This window comes from Desmodus rotundus, chromosome 8, assembly GCF_022682495.2.
Source record: "Desmodus rotundus isolate HL8 chromosome 8, HLdesRot8A.1, whole genome shotgun sequence".
NCBI classification, from domain to species: domain Eukaryota; kingdom Metazoa; phylum Chordata; class Mammalia; order Chiroptera; family Phyllostomidae; genus Desmodus; species Desmodus rotundus.
In genome coordinates this window covers 27,141,264-27,161,722 of record NC_071394.1, presented here as the reverse complement: position 1 = coordinate 27,161,722, position 20,459 = coordinate 27,141,264, and the positions used below count along the sequence as shown (strand labels likewise).

The following is a 20,459-nucleotide window of genomic DNA, read 5'->3' as shown; positions in this document are numbered from 1 at the left end:
TATTTTTATAATTGAAAAAGAAAGGTAAAGTTTTATTATTTGCCAACTTCCATTAAAATTCGAATGTAATATATGTCTCTGGAGAGAATGAAATATATTTTTGAGGTTTTTACTATCTAGAACAAATAATAAAATTATATATATGTGTGTGTATATGTATATATATACTGTGTGTGTATAGAGTATATAATACTCTAGTTTCCTAACAACTATGGTTTTTAAAGAATTCCATAAACAAAATTAATTACCTAGGTATGTTTTATATATAACTTCCTAGGTATCAGGGATCGCATCTGTTGTAGTAACTCAGAACACAGCAGGACATTAAGCAGCACTCGGTGAAGAAGTGGTACCACAGGGGGCTGAGCTGATTAAATGTGTACCCTACAGTGGAAACAGCCTGGTGTCCCTCCACGGATGAATGGGCAAAGATGTGGAACATACATACAATATGCTACTACTCAGCCCATGGACAAAAACAGTGGGGAGGGGTGGAGGATTGAATGTGGGAGGTGGGGGTGGCTAGGGCAGGGGAGATTAATGGGGGGGAGAATGGGGACAACTGTAATTGCACAATAAAAATAAAAAATAAAAAGATCATAGACTAAACAAAAATAAATAAATAAATAGAAACACAAGTAAAAATGTTTGCTTTTTAAAAACCTGGAAATAAGTGTTTGTGTCAAAAGAATTAAAAGAAATAGTTTCAAATTAGATGTGACTATAGATAATTCAAACACATTTTAACAATTAAGGCATGTCCAAATAAATTGCCAGCTTCTAAAACCGACTTAACTTTTTTGGAGGGAGAGGTGACAGGAGGACAAATATCAATGTATAAACAAAATTAAAAAGTTGATCCACAAGAAAAAAAAAAGAATGAAATCTTGCCATTTGCAACAACATGGATGGACCTAGAGGTGTTACGCTAAGTGAAATAAGAGGAGGACAAATACTGAATCATTTCACTTATGTGTGGGATCTAAAAAACGAAACGAATCAAACAGACTCACAGATAGAGTATAAACTGGCAGCTGCAGAGGGTTGGGGGGTGGGGGATGGGCAAAAGGTGAGGCGGATCAGGAGGCACAAACTTACAACATAAATAAGTCACGGGGAAGAAATGCACAGCGCAGGAAACGCAGTCCATACCACAGCAACCATGTGTGGTGACAGATGGTTATGAGACTTCTCGTGGTGACCATGTCATAAGGTACATAAATGTCAAATCACTATGTCATACACCTGGAACTAATATTATATTGCATGTCAACTATACTTTAATTAAAACGAGCTTCACATTCCAGAATAAAATTTTTCAAAAGTGTATCATACAAAAGTGGTCAAATTCATAGAAACAGAAAGGAAATGGTGGTTACCAGAGGCTTAGGAAGTAGAAAAGGGAGTTGTTTCAATGGGTGCTTAGCTTCATATTTGCAAGATAAAAACAGTTCTGGAGAGCTATTTCACAACAATGCAAATATATTTACTTTTGAAGTATACAAGTAAGACAGCAAATTTTTTGTTATGTTCTTTTCCACAATTAAAAAAAGTTTTCTTAAAAAGTTTTTTAAGTGTATTATGCAGTATGAGAAAAGCCTAAATTGGAATTTTTGAGCTTCTGACTCAGAGGAAAATGAGAGAGGGAAAATGAGATGGGAAAACACCTGATAAATGGGTGCAGTAAAATAGGGGGAGGTGGGTGAAGAAAACGTTCTCTGCTGTGATTGTGATGGTGGTACATTTCTGTGAATTGTGAATCTTTGTCACAATTCACAGAAATGTACACTAAAAAGGGCAGGGTTTATAGAATATAAATTATACCTCAACTTTTAAAATGGGGAAAATTAAAAATTAAAGTGTTTTCTGCCAGGGGAAGACAGAGTAAGATCAGAATGAGTCACCAACCAGAAAATATCAGTGACAACACATGGTAATGATACCCAAGAAGCCAAGGAACAGAGCAGAGGAGAGGTCAAAGTCATGTTTGTACCACTTCTTACATGGGCCAGTCCCTCCTCGCTCCTTCTACGTTGCTTTCTTATTCAAGTTCCTTTCATTAACCACACCACTTACCCTTTCTTCCGCTTCACCTCTCAAATGTTGTACAGATACTATTTGTACAAAAGTTTACATGTTATGAGATGACATACTCCCTGCACTGTGCCTCTATGATGTGTACCAACTTGGTGACTGGGTCACTAACTTACATGGGTTATCAGGGAAGATTAGATTTCCCAGTGGAGTGGCATACAAAAGAGGCTGAAAGGTCAAAGGTCAGGAAAATGTCAAGACAATGGATAAGGAACCGTTAGTGCACTAAAGTGACATGAACTCAAGTGTGGTCCCCAGACCAGCAGCAACAGCATCATACGGGAAGGAATTTGTTAGAAATGCGAATTCTTGGCCCAACCCCAGACCTATGGAATCTTGATCTATAAGTGAAGCCCAGGCTAAACAGAGAATCTTAAAAGCATAAACAGAAAAGCAGTTAGTTACCGAAAGGGGAGTTCCCTTAAGACTATCAGCTGATTTCTCAAAAGAAACTTTGCAGACTAGAAGGAACTAGAAAGAAATATTCAAAGTCATGAAAAGCAGAGACCTACAGCCAAGATTGCTCTATCCAGCAAAGATATGATTTAGAATCAAAGGGCAGATAAAGAGCTTCCCAGACAAGAAAAAACTATAGGAGTTCATCAACAAACCATTATTATATGAAATATTAAAGGGGCTTATTTGGGGGGGAAAAAGATCAAAACTATGAACAATAAAATGGCAATAAATACAAATCTATCAACAATTGAATCTAAAACACAAACTAAGCAAACAAGAGGAAGAGAGACAGAATCGTGGATACAGAGAGCATTTTGATGGTTGCCAAATGGGAGGAGGGTGTTGGGGAATGGGTGAAGAGGTGAGGGGATTAAGAAGAACAAATTGGTAGTTACAGAATAGCCATGGGGATATAAAGTACGGTATAGGAAATGGAGTAGCCAAAGAACTTATACACAAGATCCATGGAAGTGAACAAAAATGTGGAGACTGCTTGAGGGAGTGGGGGCTGCTGGGTGGAGGGGGGAAAAAGGGGGAAAATTAGGACAACTGTAATAGCATAATCATTAAAATATAATTTCAAAAAATAAAAGCTCTTCAGATGACTGTTCCGTATGCTGAAGAATCACCAGCCCATAGCAGTGCTTTAAACACAATCACTTAGGTATCGTATTAAAAGGTGGAGGGCTGGGGAGAAAAGGCACACGACTGTAATTGAATAACAATAAAAAATTTTTAAAAAAAGGTAGCTTCTAAAAGGTGATTCTAATGTTCAGACAGGTTGAGAACCTCTGTTCTAAGCCAACCCCCTAATTTTACAAAGTGACTCTGACCCTTTCCGGGTCAATTAAATCAGAATCTCCGAGGACGGAATCTGTGCATCAGCACATTTTAAATGCCCTCTACGCGATTCTAAGGCATGTGTACCTCGGCAAAGTTGTCAAGGCTCTCCAGCTCTAAAACACTACTTGTCGAAGTAGACCTTTAGAAGCTATATCACACATCTGCCTTCTTCTAAAATAAGATGTCCTGAATACAAAGTAATCCTTTTTAAAGGGGTTGTTTGTGACTATGACCAATAACATAACATTCTGTCACATGTTTAAAGGCTACTAAGATTAATAAGGCTATTTCTGAAAAGTAGAACTAAGCTACAGTTACTGCATCTCTGTGCCAAAATATGTAGCAGTATTTACTTCTGTAAAAGTTGGCTAAGTTTTCTTCTCTTTTTGGACTTTTTTCCCCTTATGTTTTCATACTACTTTAATCTTTTCCAGGGTGAAAGAATGCTCACTACTTCTAATTCTGCTGTTGCTCCTTCTCACTCATTTATTCAATTTGTATTTATTAAGCAACTATTATGTGCCAGGCACTATTCTAGGCACTGGGGATGAGTAGTTAAAGAAAAATCTCTTATATTCTGGTAGAAGGTGGAAGGCAATAAACAAATTATGTGGTCCTTAGTACAATAAAGCAAAATAAAGCAGAGCAGAGGACGTAGTGACGGAGGGTATCATGCGGTCCTACACAAGTGTGCATCCACAGAAGGGTCAGGGAGAGCCTCTCTGAACAAGTGACAACCAAGCAGACACCTAGAGTGAGGGGGCGGCAAGCCATGTGGATATCTGGGGAAGGGTGCTCCCCACGAAAGGAACAGCAAGAGCAGAGCTCCTGCGGTTTTGGTGGTTGTGTTCAGAGAAAGCAAAGAGGCCATTGTGGTAGGAGTGGAGTAAGGTAGAGAAGCGTGGTAGGCAACGAGGTCAGGGGGTTGGCAGAGGCATGCACAGCTGTGTAGAGACCTTGGATTTTTATTGAGTGAGAGTGGAAGCCACTAGAGAATTTTGAGCAAGTGAGACACATAATCCCGTATCTTTAAAGGATCACTTTGGCTGCTTGAGAACAGATTATAGGTTTTCTTACTTCCTAATTCTTGCAGCACATATATTAACAACAACAAAAAAAAAAAAAAAAAGAGGGAGGAGGAGGAGAGAGAGAGAGAGCAGCTTATGATGAAACTTAGTGTACAAAACCCAAGCACGGACATTTTACTATAAACTTAATAAAGAGATCTAAGTATCAGTGTACCCCTACCTGTATATCAGATATCTGTGGAATGCAAGACTTAGGTCTTAAAGGCAAGAGGGTTGGTATTTGTGGAAAAGGGTCCACATCCTTCCTGGGTTTGTCTTGACGGAGGTGCCACAGTTTCAGTTCCGCGCTGGCATGTTTTATCGCGCACGAGTGCGTCACACAGAATCTTGGTGCCCTGGTGAGAGGAAAAGAAATGCACAATCAAACTACACGATTAGCCTTGAAAACTGAGAGCTTACGCAGTGCGGGATACTTAGGCTTGACTTGTCAGTCTTGCCGCACCCCTCTTCTAATAATTTCTACTTCTTTTCCTGCTTCCTAGCTTTAAAAAAAAGTATTCTTCTTTGATACATCAACTGCCTGAAATCACACTCACTCATATGAAGATGCAATATACACTCATACAAAGAAGAAAAAATAATTTAAAGATTACATTCCAATTATCATTTACATAAGGAAAATAACCTATACACCTATTTGATGAAGGAAAATCTAAAACAAACTTAGAGTTTCTAATAAAATGAACATAAAATGCACCTGTGATCATTTTAAGACAGGTTAGTATTCACTTATGGTGCCAAATAAAAATTGGTGGATAAAATTAACACTTTAAATATGTAAACACTTTATAATGCTTAAGTATACTCCTAAAGTGAATTATGATTCATATGATTTATTTTCAAGCCTTAAATTTGAAGGCAAGAATTAACTTTACAACAATTTATATAAATGAAAGAGCAACACCACTGCCAGAAGCTTAGGGAAAAGAATGTCTGGCACACTGTCAAGGCCACACTTCACTGGATGGATGGCCTGGTGTGTTCAGTCTGAGGGTTAACTCTTTATGGGCCTTAGGGTTAACTCCAGCTGCCAGGGACCATTGCTAATTGTTGGTTTTCCCCCCAGCGCCATAACACAAAGACTAATTCCCATTCCATATTTCAGATCCTGGTAGAAAATTACCTCCCATTAAAATAGGAAGAAGGTAAATACTCCCCTGAAGTGAACACAGTTTGGGAGTGGAAGAGAATCCAAAATTAATAATTAGTTTAGGATCAGAACGCATCCTGTAGAGGTTGGGGTGGTCACTCTACACTGTATTTCAGAACCTACACTTGCAGACTTGGAAATACTCAAAATTACGTCTTGTTTGGATGTCAACCAGTAAGTGGGCATATATACAAGATCCTCATCAAATAAATCATACATGTGCTGGCCAGAAAACCCAAGTGTCTCAATTTTCTGATTCCCATCTTTACGGTACATTCATATGACCCCACGAGTCTCTGCTACCTCTACCATTTAAATCTTGCACTCTTATTTCATTCATCGCATTCATTTTTATTCGCTACTATGTGAATTTGTCAAACACTTCAGAATAATTTTCAGTCAATCCTAAACTGTTGTATTATTTTTCATGCTTCTATCATAAAAGTTTTCATTACACCACTTATTGTACACATCTTAATTCTCAAGCTCTAGAGAGTGGGAGAAGATATTATATTTGCCACATAATACCATTAAAGAAACTGTATGTATATATGTGGGTGTGTATATATATGCATATATAAGTGTATACGTATGTATATATGTATGTACATATACATACGTGTGTGTATGTGTGTATAAAAATATTGGGGGTGGTATCTCCCAATACAAAAATGGGCAAAGAAGACAACATAGGCAATTCATGAGTTCATGAACATTGAAATCCAAATGACCAATAATCATTGAAAAGGTTATCAACCTCACTAGTACTCAGAGAAATGCAAGTTAAAACCAGAAGACATCAATGACACACCAGACACAGTTAAAAATTTTAAATATGACAACATTAAATTCTACCATATGTTTATAGCAATGGGTACTCTCATATTCTGTTTGTGGGAGCATGAGTTGGTAAAACTACTTCAGAAAAATGGATATGTATACAAGAATATGCATTACAGCATTGCTTGTAATTGTGAAAAGTAAAGAACAATCCAAATGTTTAAAAAATGGCAAATAAAATAAGGTATATGCGGTCCGTCTGGAAAAAGTCCAGCCATTGTTAAATAATGAGAATGGTTTGCATGACATTGATATAACCTGGTAGCCAAAGAGAGTGGACTGGAATGTACATGCGTGAACAATGACGAATTCACTGTACTAATCAGTGGGGGTGGTAGAGTCCATTGACTGAGCATGTGTACTGTGTGGCTGTTGCATTCAAAATGAGAAAGTAGAGCAACAAATCTCCAACAGATCTTATGTGAAGCTTCAACATTCCTCCACAGAAAATATTCGGATGATTCAGAAGGCTGCAGCTATAGACAACTGGTGATTGGCAGCCTCATCAACAACGGGTCCATTCATGAATCACATCTTGTGCAGAGTTTTTTGGTGAAACATCAAATCACCCAGGTGATTCAGCCCACCTACAGCCCAGATTTGGCACCCCGAGACTTCTAGCTTTTCCCAAAACTAAAATCACTTTGAAAGTGAAGAGATTTCAGACCATCAATTAGATGAGATTCAGAAAAATACGACGGGGCAGCTGATGGTAATTGGGAGAACTGTATGAGGTCCCAAGGTGCTTATTTTGAAGGGGACTGAGGCATCATTGTCCTGTGTACGTTTCTTGTATCTTGTATCTTCTTCAATAAATGTCTCTATTTTTCATAGTACATGGCTGGATACTTTCTGGACAGACCTCACATTTATGCAGTGGAACACTATATACAGTAATGAAAATTAATAAAATTCTTAAATGCAATTACTAGACACAAAGGATGCAACAACAGGGTCCTTTATACAAAGTTGTTAAGCAGGCAGATGAAAATATATGTGTAGAGATTTCTTTGCCTATATGGTTGGTAAAACTATAAAGAAAAACAAGAAGATAATAATCACAAAGGTCAGGATAGTGAGGGGGAATGAGGATGTGATCAGGAAGGGCCCCTTCAGGGGTCTTGGTAACGTTTTATTTCTGTCTACATGGTGGTGACAGAAGTGTTTGCTACATAATATTCACTGAATGGTTTAAGCCTCAGTGTGAAATTTAAAGACCACACAAGATCTTGCAAGATCAAGAAAAAAAGGCCCAACAAACAAATGCCTTGGACTGGAGGGCTTCACAGGAGAATTTTACCAAACATTCGAAGAAGAACTAACTCCTCTCCTTCTCAAACTATTGCATAAAGTTCAAGAGGAAGGAAGGCTCCCAAACTCATTTTACTAGGCCAGCATTATCCTAATTCCAAAACCAGAAAAAGACACTACAAAGAAAGAAAATTATAGGCCAGTATCCCTGATGAATGTAGATGCTAAAATACTCAACAGAATTTTGACAAATTGAATACAACAAGGCATCAAAACGATAATACATCATGATCAAGTGGTATTTATTCTGTGAAAACAAAGTTGGTACAATATTCACAAATCAATAAATGTGATTCACCACATAAACAAAATGAAGGATAAAAACCACATAATCATATCAATAGATAGAGAAAAAGCATTTTATAAAAATCAGCATCCACTTATGATTAAAAACTCCCAGCAAAGTGGGATTAGAGGGAACATACCTAAACATAATAAAGGTCAAATGTGACAAACCCGCTGCCAGCATCATACTCAGTGGGCAAAAACTACAAGCATTCCCCTCAAGATCTGGAACAAGACAGAGATGTCTGCTTTCACTTCTCTCATTCAACATAGTACTGGAGGTACTAGCCACAGCAATCAGACAAGAAGAAGATATAAAAGGCATCCAAATTGGAAAAGAAGTAAAACTGTCATTTGCAGATGGCATGATACTGTACATAGAGAACCTCAAAGATTCCATCGACAAACTACTAGAACTGATAAATGAATTCAGCAAAGTAGCAGGACAAAAAATTAATATCCAGAAATCAGCTGCATTTTTATATACCAATAATGAACTAACAGAAAGGGAAATTAATAAAACAATCCCATTCACAATTGCAACAAAAAATAAAATACCTAGGAATAAACCTAACCAAGGATGTAAAAGACTTTTACTCAGAAACGTATTACACTGAAGAAAGAAATTGAAGAAGATACAAATAAGTGGAAGCACATACCATGTTCAGGGATAGGAATTAACATCACTAAAATGTCCATATTACCCAAAGCTATCTATAGATTCAACACCATTCCTATCAATATTGCAATGACATATTTCACAGAACTAGAACAAATATTTCAAAAATTTATATGGAGCCACAAAAGGCCCTGCGTAGCAACAGCTATCCTGAAAAAGAAGAACAAAGTTGGAGGAATCACACTACCTAATATCAAACTATACCACAAGGCCATAGTAATAAAAATAGTATGGTACTGGCATAACAACAGACACTCAGATCCATGGAAAAAAATAGCCCAGAAATAAGCCCGCACCTTTATAGTCAATTAATATTCAACAGAGGAAACAAGCACATACAATGGGCTAAAGATAGTTTATTCAATAAATGGTGTTGGGAAAATTGGACAGTAACGTGCAGAAAAATGAAACTAGACCACCTTCTTATACCACACACAAGAATAAATTCAAAATGGATCAAAGACTTAAATGTTAGACCTGAAACCATAAAAACTGTAGCAGAAAACATAGGCAGCAAAATCTCAGACATTGCTCATAGCAATATTTTATTGGATATAAATCCCCAGGCAAGGGGAACAAAAGAAAAAAATAAACAAATGGAACTACATCAAACAAAAAAAATTTGCACAGCAAAGGAAATCATCAACAAAATAAAAACACAACCCACAGAATGGGAGAACATATTCACCAATACATCTGATAAAGAGTTAACATCCAAATTTTATAAAGAACTTCCAAAACTCAACACCAAAAAAATCAAACAATCTGATTAAAAAAATGGGCAAAGGACCTAAATAGACACTTCTCCAAAGAGGACATACAGATGACCAATACACACATGTAAAGATGCTCACCCAGGCTGGCTTTCCTGGGCTGGCTGACCAGGAAACTAACGATCAAAAACCTCTAGCTGTAAAATTCTGTGGGGGTTGTGAAGGCAGGAGAAACTGCCAGTCTCACAGGAGAGGTCATTGGAAAGTGCAGCTAGAGTGGAGCGAGCAAGCAAGCAGCATTGTCCCCTCTCTGACCCCTCCCCCACATACAGGCCACAACCCAGCAGAGGGTTGCCCTGCCCTGGTGAATACCTGAGGCGGAGGCAAAGAAATATGACCCAAATGAAAGAACAGATCAAAAGCCCAGAAAGAGAGGTAAGTGACAAGGAGATAGACAACTTATCTGATGTGGAGTTCAAAACACTGGTAATCAGTGAGTACGCACAAAATTCATAGTTCTATTTACCAACAGTGAACAAATGGAAAGCTAACCTTTAAAAGAGAGAACTGTGAATGATACAACAATTTGAATGTGTTATGCTTCAGTGGCATTATGCTGACCAACAGAGGTCAGTCTTAAAAGGTCACAGGCTGTGTAATTCCATTTATATGACATTCTCAAAAAGCCAAAAGTACGGTGACAAACAGCAGGTCAGTGGCCGCCAGGGGTCAGGAGTGGAGAAAGGGCATCATGACAAGAGGGCAGTGTGAGAGGTTGGGGGTGGGGAATTGTTGGCATCTTCACTGTCCTAGTGCCTAGTATGAATCTATGCAGTTTGACTGTGTTGTAAAACATAGAAAAGAGGGAAAGACATGATAGTCTCTTCAGTAAATGAAGAGAAGCATCTGGATATCCATAAGCAAAAAAAACAGACAAACAAAAAACCCCAAAACACCTAAAACTCACAGCTTATACGAGAATTAACTTTAAATGGACCTCTGACTTACATGTAAAACATGGAATAAGGGTTTTAGACAAAACACAGGATAAAATCTTCAGGATCTAACTAGGCAAGCGTGCTCAGGTTTGATACCTAGGGCATAACCCATCAAAAAAGGAATTGAAAAAATGGACCTCATTAAAATTTTAAAATTTTGCTCTAGGAAAGATCCTCCACCTTTTTTTAATCTTTCAGAAGCAGTTACTATTCCTAATAGTAGGTGCTGACAGTTAACAGCTGACGTAGGAAAGTTTGCATTAGTTGGATGAACTTGGCCTGAGAGCCGTTTCCCCTAGGCTAATGAAGTGCTTGGAGCAGAACTTACCTGGACCTTCACTTAGAGACAGTCCCCCAGTCCCCGCCCTCCCAGAGCAAATGCCACCTGGGACTAACTTCAGAACTTCCCTTGCAAGTTCTTTTCCTTCCCATGTTCATGGTCTTCTGTTGCTCGGTTTGCCCTGTTTTGCGGTGAATTCGTCTTAATAATTGAGTGTGGTGCCTCGAGCGTGTGAAAGTTGCATTTTCCATTTGCACCTCCAGTCCCGCCCATCACCACGGGGCCTGCTCTGTCCTCTTCTGTTTGTCACTCTCTCCCACGTTAAGGAGAACTCTGCTTCCCAGTGCCTACAATATTTGTCCTCATTTGCTTAGTTTGACTACTGGTTTATTATAGAAGGATATAACTGAGGATGAGCCAGACGGAAGAGATGCAGAGGGAAAGGCACGGGGAAAGTGTGCCTGGGTTCCATGCCCTCTGAGTGCACTGCTCTCCCAAATCTCCACGAGTTCACCCACCAGAGGATCTGACAGTCCCTTTAAGAAGTCTTTGGAAAGTTTGTCATTGAAAATACACGCTAAAGACTAGGAGAAAATATTTGCAAACTACACATCTGACTAGGGACTAGTATCTAGACTATACAAACAAGTCTAAAACTCAACAATTCCAAGTGGACAGAAGACATGAACAGACGTTTCACTGAAGAGGACGTGCAAATGTCAAGTAAGCACAGAAAAAGATGTCCAGCATCACTGACCACTGCAGGACAGCAAAGTGAAACCAAAACGGCATCTCACCACACACTTCTTAGCGTGACTACAACAGGAAGTCGTGACGACACTGAACGACAGGAGAGAAACTGCCAGTGGAAAGGTTAAATGGCACATCGACTCTGAAAAATAGTTTGGCAGTTTCTTTTAAAATTAAAATGAACTTACTATAGGACCCACCAATCTCACTGTTAGACACTTATCCCAGGGAAATGAAGACTTATGTTCATGGAGAAATGTGTACCTGAACATTCATAGTAGCTTTATTAGTGATAGCAAAAAAACCAACCAAACAAAAAAACCCAAACAACAAGCCTAATATCCTCCAATGGGTGAATAGATATGTAATATCCATCCAATAGAATACTACTCAGCAATGAAAAAGAACCATTGATACACACAACTTGGGTGGATCTCAGGGGAATGATGCTGAATGAAAAAAAAGGAGAATGCCCCCAATATTTAATAACATATCACATTATTTCATTTATGTAATTAATTAGCAGTTTCTAGCAATTGCAGATGAAGGAGGAGCGGAGGAAGGGAGATGGCCTGGCTATAAGAGGGCAGTACAAGGGATGCTTGTGGTAATGTGACCGTCCTGTATTTGGACTGTAGTGGCAAATTCACAAATCTCCAATGTGATAAAACTACATAGAACTAACTATACACACACAAAAATCAGTGCATGTAAAAGAGGTAAAATGTGAAAAAAATTGGTGAATTGTATCAGTCAATTTCCACATTGTAACATTGTACTACAGTTATGAAAGATGTTACCATTGAGGGAAACTGAATGAAAGGTACACAGAATATCTGTATTATTTCTTATAAGTAAATATGAATCTACAATCACCTTAAAATAAAAAGTGAAATGTAAAAAGGAAAGTTTCTATTATATTAGCAAAGTTTTCTTAAGCTGGGTAGTGTGTACACAAATGCCCACTATAGGATTAGTTTATACCTTTCTTTACTTTAAACATGTTTTTTAAAGAAACGAAGAGTAGAACAACATTCTATCTATGAACCAATACAAAGCATATAAGTAATACAGAATACCTAGATGGGACATGATGTCAGAGAAGTGGGCAAGGGACCAATCCCAGGGAATTTACTTTCTAACTTAAGGAATCTGAACTTCATACTGAAAGGTCTGAGGTTCCCACTGAAAGATTTAAGCTAAGTGACATAATCAGATCCATCACAGCCACAACAGACAGCTCGCCGGATCCTCACGGGGCACACCTTCTCTGTCCTCTCTCTTTTTCTTGTTCAGAGCCCGTCAAGTCCCAGCTACCTCTTCTCTACATCCTGTACACTTATCACACTTTTTAAAATTATACTTATTTCACATGTGTGTTTCTCCCACTAGAACATAACCACTGGCCTTGACCTTGTATCAGCTCCAGCAGCACTTGGGTTACAGTGTTGAAATGACGTTTATTGAAATGATAAGTCTGTAACTCTAGCTACATGTACACAGACACACATGTCAATTTGATGGCACACAAACCATAAAAAGGTCAAGTGTAGAAGGATGGACCCACAAAGTTAAAAGGGAACTCACGCACTGCCCAGCCTTATTATTGTCATTTTAAATTTATGTAAGTTCTATATCAAAAAGACTGTAACTTGTAACTAACCTAAGAAAAGTGAAAGCAAGTAACTTTGAGTCACATTATTTTTCTTACCAATACAGAAGTAAGGGTTTTACAACCTCAGTCTGAATATTTCTTAAGTGTTCTTTATTCCACTGAGATCCATCTAGCAGTTTAAATTTCGTTAAGACTTCTGCAGAAAGGTAGCAATCGCCACTGCTTGCTAGATAGCGCTTTTTCATCTTCTCAAGATGTCTGCAAGAAAACACATACACACACGGACACAATATTTAACTAGCCAAATATTTTCACTTCTAAAATGTTTGAGGCAAGTAATGAATGGCCTCAAAACCAACAGTAACTTACAGGGGTGCCAGCGTGGAGGCGAAAGTGACTCTCACAGTTAGGGGAACGGGAAGGGTATTTTTGGCAGGTTGCACCATTGACCTTGCCAAGATGTCCTTGCTGTCACCCCCAGAACCTGTGAATGTTACTGTGCCTGAGCAGAGATTCTGCGGATGTGATTAGGATTTGAGGAGATTGTCCTGGATTAGCTAGGCAGCCCTAGGGTAATCGAAAGGTCCTTCTAAGAGGGAGGAAGGAGGGCCAGAGTCGTAGAGAGACAAATGGTATGGCCAGAAGGAGAGGACAGAGAGAAGAGACGGTTGTGTGCTGGTGGCTTTGAAGACAGAGGAAGGGGCCAGGCCCCAAGGAAGGCGGGTGCTCTTCAGAAGCTGGAGAAGGCAAGGAAATGAATTCTCCCCTAGAGCCCGCAGAAGGAATGCTCCCCCGCATGCCAATTTTAGACTTCCACCCTCCTAACTGTAGGGGAATAAATTTGTGTTGCTTCGAGCCAATAAATTTGGGGTAATGTGCCACATAAACAACAGGAACTAATACAGTCTTGATCCTGAAGACCCTATGTAGGTGGCTTGCATACAGCTTCCCTAATATGTCTTGGAAAGTGCCAGTGGCCTTGCACCCCAGGGCCAGCCAGGTCACACTTCATAACCAGCCATTTGGTAAGCCCTGCTCTTGTGACTGTGCACAGCGACGACCTGAATGCCAGTGTAGTAATGGGCGTGACCCCGTCACAAGTACACACTGCATCAAACCCTAATGGGAACTGCAACCTACTACCGCTGGTCTGCTTCACAGCAGATCCGGGAAACCCAGACGAGATAAGGACTTTTCTACAGCAGGCCCCCCTCAGGGTTCTCGGGACTCCCAGTAAACTAACACATTTGGAGCAGCCAAACAAAGGCCTGCACCCTATCAGACCTCCCAGGGGCTCTCTAGAGGATATCCAGTATGATAACCAGCAGATACCTCACTCAGATATAAATTTCTAAGTGGCATCCAATTAAAGATCGTGGAACTTGGTAACCAAGCAGGCTGCTAGGAACAGCCGACCTTTACAGCGTCACACAGTGTGTCTTACATAAGTACCACCTTATGCCAGTGTGGTATATAACTGATAACTTTTTCCATAAAAATATATCACTGCACTGTAACAAAAATAAGACAGAGCGATTAATTTGAAAGCAGGTTTAGAATCTATGGGAAGAAACTTAGGCAAAGCCAAGTAATTGCTATTTGAAAGCTTTGAAATCATATTAGTAGTGAAATTAATATTATTATAATGAAATAAATGATAGTATTCATTCCTCCAAAAGTACAAATTACATTTTAATATTTATTTCAGGCTTTCTGCCTGTACTTAAGTGACCCCAACTAATATTCCACTATTTGTTTCTAAAACAACTAAAATATAAAAAATAGAAATACCTTTGATGTCTTCCAGCATCCTTAAGAACTTTCAACCTCTCAATATCCATCCATAGCCACAAATATCTCTCCCCTAATGTACCCTTGATAAATTTCTTAAATCTTTCGAACTCCCTTCTGTTGCCAATGTCATAAGTTTTGTGAGAAATACACCAATCAGCTCTGCTTTCTGACCCAACGCTCTCACTCGTCGAACTTGTTTCTTCTAACTCCTCTTCTGCCTTTCCCTTTGGGGGTTGCATGGTTTCACCGAACAAAGCATCCTTGTCAGAAAGAAGCTCCGGACACTCATCGACCACCACTTCTGTGACATTTTCGAAACTTATAAAATCCGGGCTTTCCATAAATGGCTTTCCGAGAATTTGATGAAGTGCTGTTTTCAAATTAAAGGCTACATAAGATCTTAAAAAGTCTTCACATGTTGAGAAGTGCAATGCCAGGCTTTCACCAACACCCACTTTCTTTTCAAGGTATATTCTCAGAAGAGCTTGAGAAGGAGTGTCTTGTAGAGCTACAGACCCGTCCTCTTCTTCTCCGACCTCCGGAATTAATCTAGGGGTTCTAGATGGGTGCTTTTTCGTCCTGGGGTGAACTCCATCATCAAAGATAAAACTCTCTGTATTAAAGTATAAAAGGCTATTAGATCACATATGAATACAGAAGACTTTTTTACTATTAATTAGATGGTATAGAGCCAGGATGGCAAACGAGTTTATTATCACAGGTAGTGATTGCACGGACCAGGGTCTTAAAGAAGAGTGTAAAGCCACATTTGGGGCCAGTAGAGGACAGACTTCCAACAGGGATTAGCCATGTCTTCCCTGGACATGGAAGGGGATGGATAACAGGGGCAGATGAACTAAATATCTGACACCCCTAATACAGAGGACCTTTAAAGGACATATACTTTAAAAATGTAACATTTCAAGCTGATATAGAATGTCAATATGTAAAGGCCAACTCTATTAAAGAATTAGAATTCGTACATTAAATAATTGTATAAGCATAGCTTGTTTCACTGTTTTTCACAAATTGAAGGTTTATGGCAACTGTGCGTGAAACAAGCCTATTGGCATCATTTTTCCAACAGCTTTTGCCTGATTTGTGTCTCTGTGTCACATTTTGGTAATTCTTGCAATATTTCAAACGTTTTTATTATTATTGTGCCTTTTATGGTTGGCCTGTGATCAGTGACCTTTGGATGTTACTAGGGCAACAGCCTCCACCAGCAAAAACTTTAAGACTCATGGAAGGCTCTGAGGATGGTTAGCATTAATAAGGTATTATTAATTAAGTTACATCATTGTTATTTTAACAGAATGCTATTACACACTTGACAGACTACAGTATAGTCCTATTACATAACTTTTATATGCACTGGGAAATTTTAAAAACCATGTGACTCATTGTGATACTTCATTGTGCTTGTAACCCAATGCAGTAATTAGGTTGGAACCCAACCTCCGATACACCTGTATTCGCTTCAGTGTCAAGCTGTATGGTAAATTAAAATTAGTCACCATAAATGGTGAAACCATAGATTAACAGATCAAAACTGGAGTCATGTTAGCAACTGTTAAATAGTCACTATTTCCTCAGAAAGATTCAATTACTGTCATACTTACAACCTAAGATTATAATTACAAAATGGCATAAGCTATTCATAAACGCTAACAAATACAAATGGATTGTTTTTATACTTTTTCTGAAGATAGAGGCTTTGGCTCCTATGTTCCCTTTCTTTCAGAAATCAGTGACATGTCCAAAGCCAGGGCTTTCACCTGGCAACACCATGGACTGGGAGACCTGCTGCTGTCCGTGTACCACCCTCAGGGACCGCTGCTCAATGATGGGTGTCAAGCCTCGATCAACTGGAAGTGTTTCATTGAACTGGAAACTGTCGTTGAACGTAATACCAAATTTCCCCCACTGTGGAGAGATTAGACTTTTGCAGACCTATGGGAAGATGCTGGGTATACACCCACTCCCACAGAACGAGGCAGAGCACAGGTTGGCATTCTCCTTCCCCTCTCCTGCTCCTCCTCCTCTTCCTGTTTGCTCTCCTCACTGCCTTTACTCTCCAATTTTCTACTTCACTAGTTCGGGGAAACTTAAGAAACCTATAAATTTAGCTATTTTCTTCTAGGGAGATTATTTTCCTCTTCACCTATACTTAGGTTCAAGTCTAGAGAATCTAGATTTAACACCCCTAGAAGTTGCTTATCCTTTCCAAAGGATTAGGTAAGAACTGTTAGTAAATTGCTGAGTTCCTGTCCTGGATCACATTGCTAGATTTTTTTCTTCAGCAATATCATAACATGTCAATGACTCCCATTTCTGGAAGTTTCCTTCTATTTTTATCAAAAGTTTACATCAGCCACAAAAGTTCCCCACAGTAGAACTGCATCTGCTTTTCAAGGTGAAAAACTGTCTGAATTGAAAAACAGAAGGAAAACTCAATTTCCACAAAGGACTATTTACTTTAAGAGAAGATAAATGTGGCTCCCACTTTACTGCAAAAGCTTAACAAGAATTTGTAAATTGTGATGAGAGATCAAGACTAGACAAACATTTATTGACAGCCCATTAGGTTACCAAGCACGAGGCCAGGCATTTTCTATACATTTAGAATGTATCATTATTTTAAACTTACAGGGGAAAAAAGCAAAAGCTCCCAGAAGTGGAATAACTTACAAAAGTCAACAGCCAATAAGTATCAGAGCTGAGTTCTAAACTCAGCCACTTTTCACTATACCAAGCTGCCGCCTGAGAAACACTAGAAAGTGCAGTTGAGGGAAGAGGGGGAGATCATCTTTTTCTTCCCAGCCACTAAGTGTTGTACTGTAAGATCAGAACAACAGAAGACTTAAAGAGGCGTTCTGAAGGCCTTCTTGTCCTTCTCTGCTTACCGGTATCAGATGAAATAACTGGTGATTCAATTTTGTTGCGGTGTACAGCGGATGGTAATGAAAAGGTTGATACTGTGTGCTGACTTTGTTTTGCTAATGTAAACCAATCTTTTGTCTGACTATAGGAGGCCTAAGGAGAAAGAAGCACATGTGTTTAACATAAGATTAGCAGTATTCTTCCGATCACAAACCTGGACAAATCATTATGATGTGATTCAATTTGCACTATACGATTTGTAAAGGAAAAATTATGCCATGAAGGAAAGAAAGTTGTACACAGAAAAATTCATTAGCTAAGAGAATAATGGGAAGGACATTTCAAATCAGATAATTTTCACCTTAGATGACCAAAGGGAAAAAATGAGCCTGGTTCCCTCATCGTATTCTCCATTCTTCCACCAAATACATGCAACCTTATATGCTGGATTCACTACAGATTCGTGCCGTCTAACTTGAACTTGGCAGTCACCATGACTCATCAGCCCTTGGATGCATCTTACACCAACCGCTCCCATTTACAACCTTCCCAATCATTTCATGCCCCTAATTCTGTCTGACCTGGCTCAGGGTTTTTAACAACTCCTCCCTACTACTACACAGACTTACTCTCAGTAGCACAGGAAACTTCTCAGCTCAACTGCCACTCTGCCTCAGATTCAGCTTTCACAACTTTGCTTGGAATGGATACTTCCTGAAGAACGATTCCTGACTCCACCTGCTCCAGGCTGTAGCCTTCAGTTTTTCCTTTGCTTGGTGACCCTTACATAAATTGACCCAAAACCCAAGCTGACCCTCAGCTTCTAGAATCTGAGTCCTAAGAAGTCCTTTAATCTTAGCCTTCCAGGGAAAATTCCTCTGCCTGACTTTCTCAGTAACATCCTCACCTGTTTTTCTAAGAGAATCCAAGTTTCTTCAATACAGTTGGGAAGGGAGTTCCAGCATTACTCTCATTTCTCATTTTTCCACCTGAATCAGCTGGTTAGCCCGTAGCCTAAAGAACGTAGTCTCACTCACAGGAAAGGCAGGGCTCAAGTGGAAGAGGTACTGTTCCCTGACTCGTGGGCAGAGTCAGCAGTGCAAGCAAGGCCGCCCAATGAGACCAAAAGCAGGAGAGAGAAATGAGAGGTAATGTGTTCTGGGTGGAGAAAAGCTTTTCAGAGGACCTAACCTTTGCCACCCTAAAATATACCTTTTGGGATATTGATTGTAAGCTGGTTATTAAAAAACAAAAAAACTCTGAAAGAACCTTTGACCTACCCCCTAACTTGCCTAAAGGAATTCTGATAGAAAAACCTGCTTAAAGGAAAGGAGCATCACCTTAGCATCATAATATTGTTACTGTCAGCATTTAGCTAATTATTAATTTTAAAAGAGGGTGCAAAGGGAATTAGACGTTGAGCTTAATAAACTGGGGAGCATTAGCCTGCTTGCTCAGCCAGGAAGCTGCAGCTTCACACCCCAGGGGATCCCAGCATTGCTCCACCCAGGGGGTTAACACTCCTCCCTTCCTCCCTCGAGCACTGATTCTTGGGGGCATATGGGGAGAGGCTTGACCAAAGAGAACTGCCAGTCTAAATTTGGGTGTATACCCATCCAAACCCTGCAAAAACTTGGGAAGTTGACTGGTTATTTTGAAAAAGCTTCTGGTCTTTTCCAAGCCCAAGATACATATTTGCAGGGGAACAAAGAAACTACGTCTCTCTCTCTCTCTCACCTGCTACCATGCTCGGTCCATGCACTGACACATTCTCTTTCTTTAGCCCTGTGGCCTTAGCAGCCGCAGGGCCCATGACCATGGAAACTCCAGACATTGCAACACAGCAATGGACTGGAGCTGCAAACACAGGCTAAGCTAGCTGGATGCTGGACTGGACAGGACTGGACGTTAACATGGCCTAGCACTTCTAGGCAGTGGCTTTTATTCTGGCCTTACTGAAGTCAAGATTGGACTTTTTCCATGGCAAAACAGACAGATATGGGACATTACATCATCAGTAAAATTTACCATGGAGCCCCGTCCTCCCATGCAGGTCTCAGGAAATTCCTTTTTCTGCAACACCGCAAGAACTCCACTCCCACCGATAATAATATGAACTAAATGTGGCAGACAGGAAGAAATCTAGCAAAACCTGTTTGTTGAACTTCCTTCTGTGTCCCATTATTTCTGGGTGGCCCAGCAAAGAATTTGTTTATCATGTTTGCTCTTTCTATCGGGAATTACCTACTTTCCCTTGGAAACCCCAGACCACTGCCCTCCTTCTCCTTAGTCCAGAATGGCACACAAACCCCACAGGCCAGTGCCCTGCAGGTCTTTTCTCATGGCACCCCCACATGTGCTTTGTGATAAACCTGGATGTTTTCTCCTGTTAATCTGCCTCATGTTAATGTGATTATTAGCCCAGCCAGAAGAACTTAAAAAAGTGAAAGAAAAATTATTTTTTACACCCTTACAGTTTGAGAGACTCTAATTTCTTTTTATTCCCACTTTTCCTTGTTTAAAACCAAGTCATTTATTATTACTTCTATGTCTTACTCCAAGCAGTATCTTAGCCACTGAGAGGAGACCAAAATAATTAGGGAATTTTCAAGGAATTGAGAGAAACCATTATACAAGAGTGCTTGTTATTTCAGCTGCACAAAAAAGAGGGAGGAAG

At 39.5% G+C, this 20,459-nt stretch overlaps 1 protein-coding gene across 7 annotated transcripts in view; it reads right to left on the bottom strand.

Annotated features, from left to right (window-relative positions):
- RGS22 (regulator of G protein signaling 22) overlaps positions 1-20,459 on the bottom strand; it is a 116,887-nt gene that overhangs the window by 69,110 nt on the left and 27,318 nt on the right. For all 7 annotated transcript variants that reach the window (XM_053930380.1, XM_053930381.1, XM_053930383.1 and 4 more), the window contains exons 7-10: positions 17,806-17,935; positions 14,897-15,512; positions 13,202-13,363; positions 4,645-4,819 (exon numbers count right to left, since the gene is read on the bottom strand). In XM_053930380.1, coding sequence (XP_053786355.1) covers positions 4,645-4,819; positions 13,202-13,363; positions 14,897-15,512; positions 17,806-17,935 — 1,083 coding nt within the window. The remainder of the gene's footprint in view (positions 1-4,644; positions 4,820-13,201; positions 13,364-14,896; positions 15,513-17,805; positions 17,936-20,459) is intronic.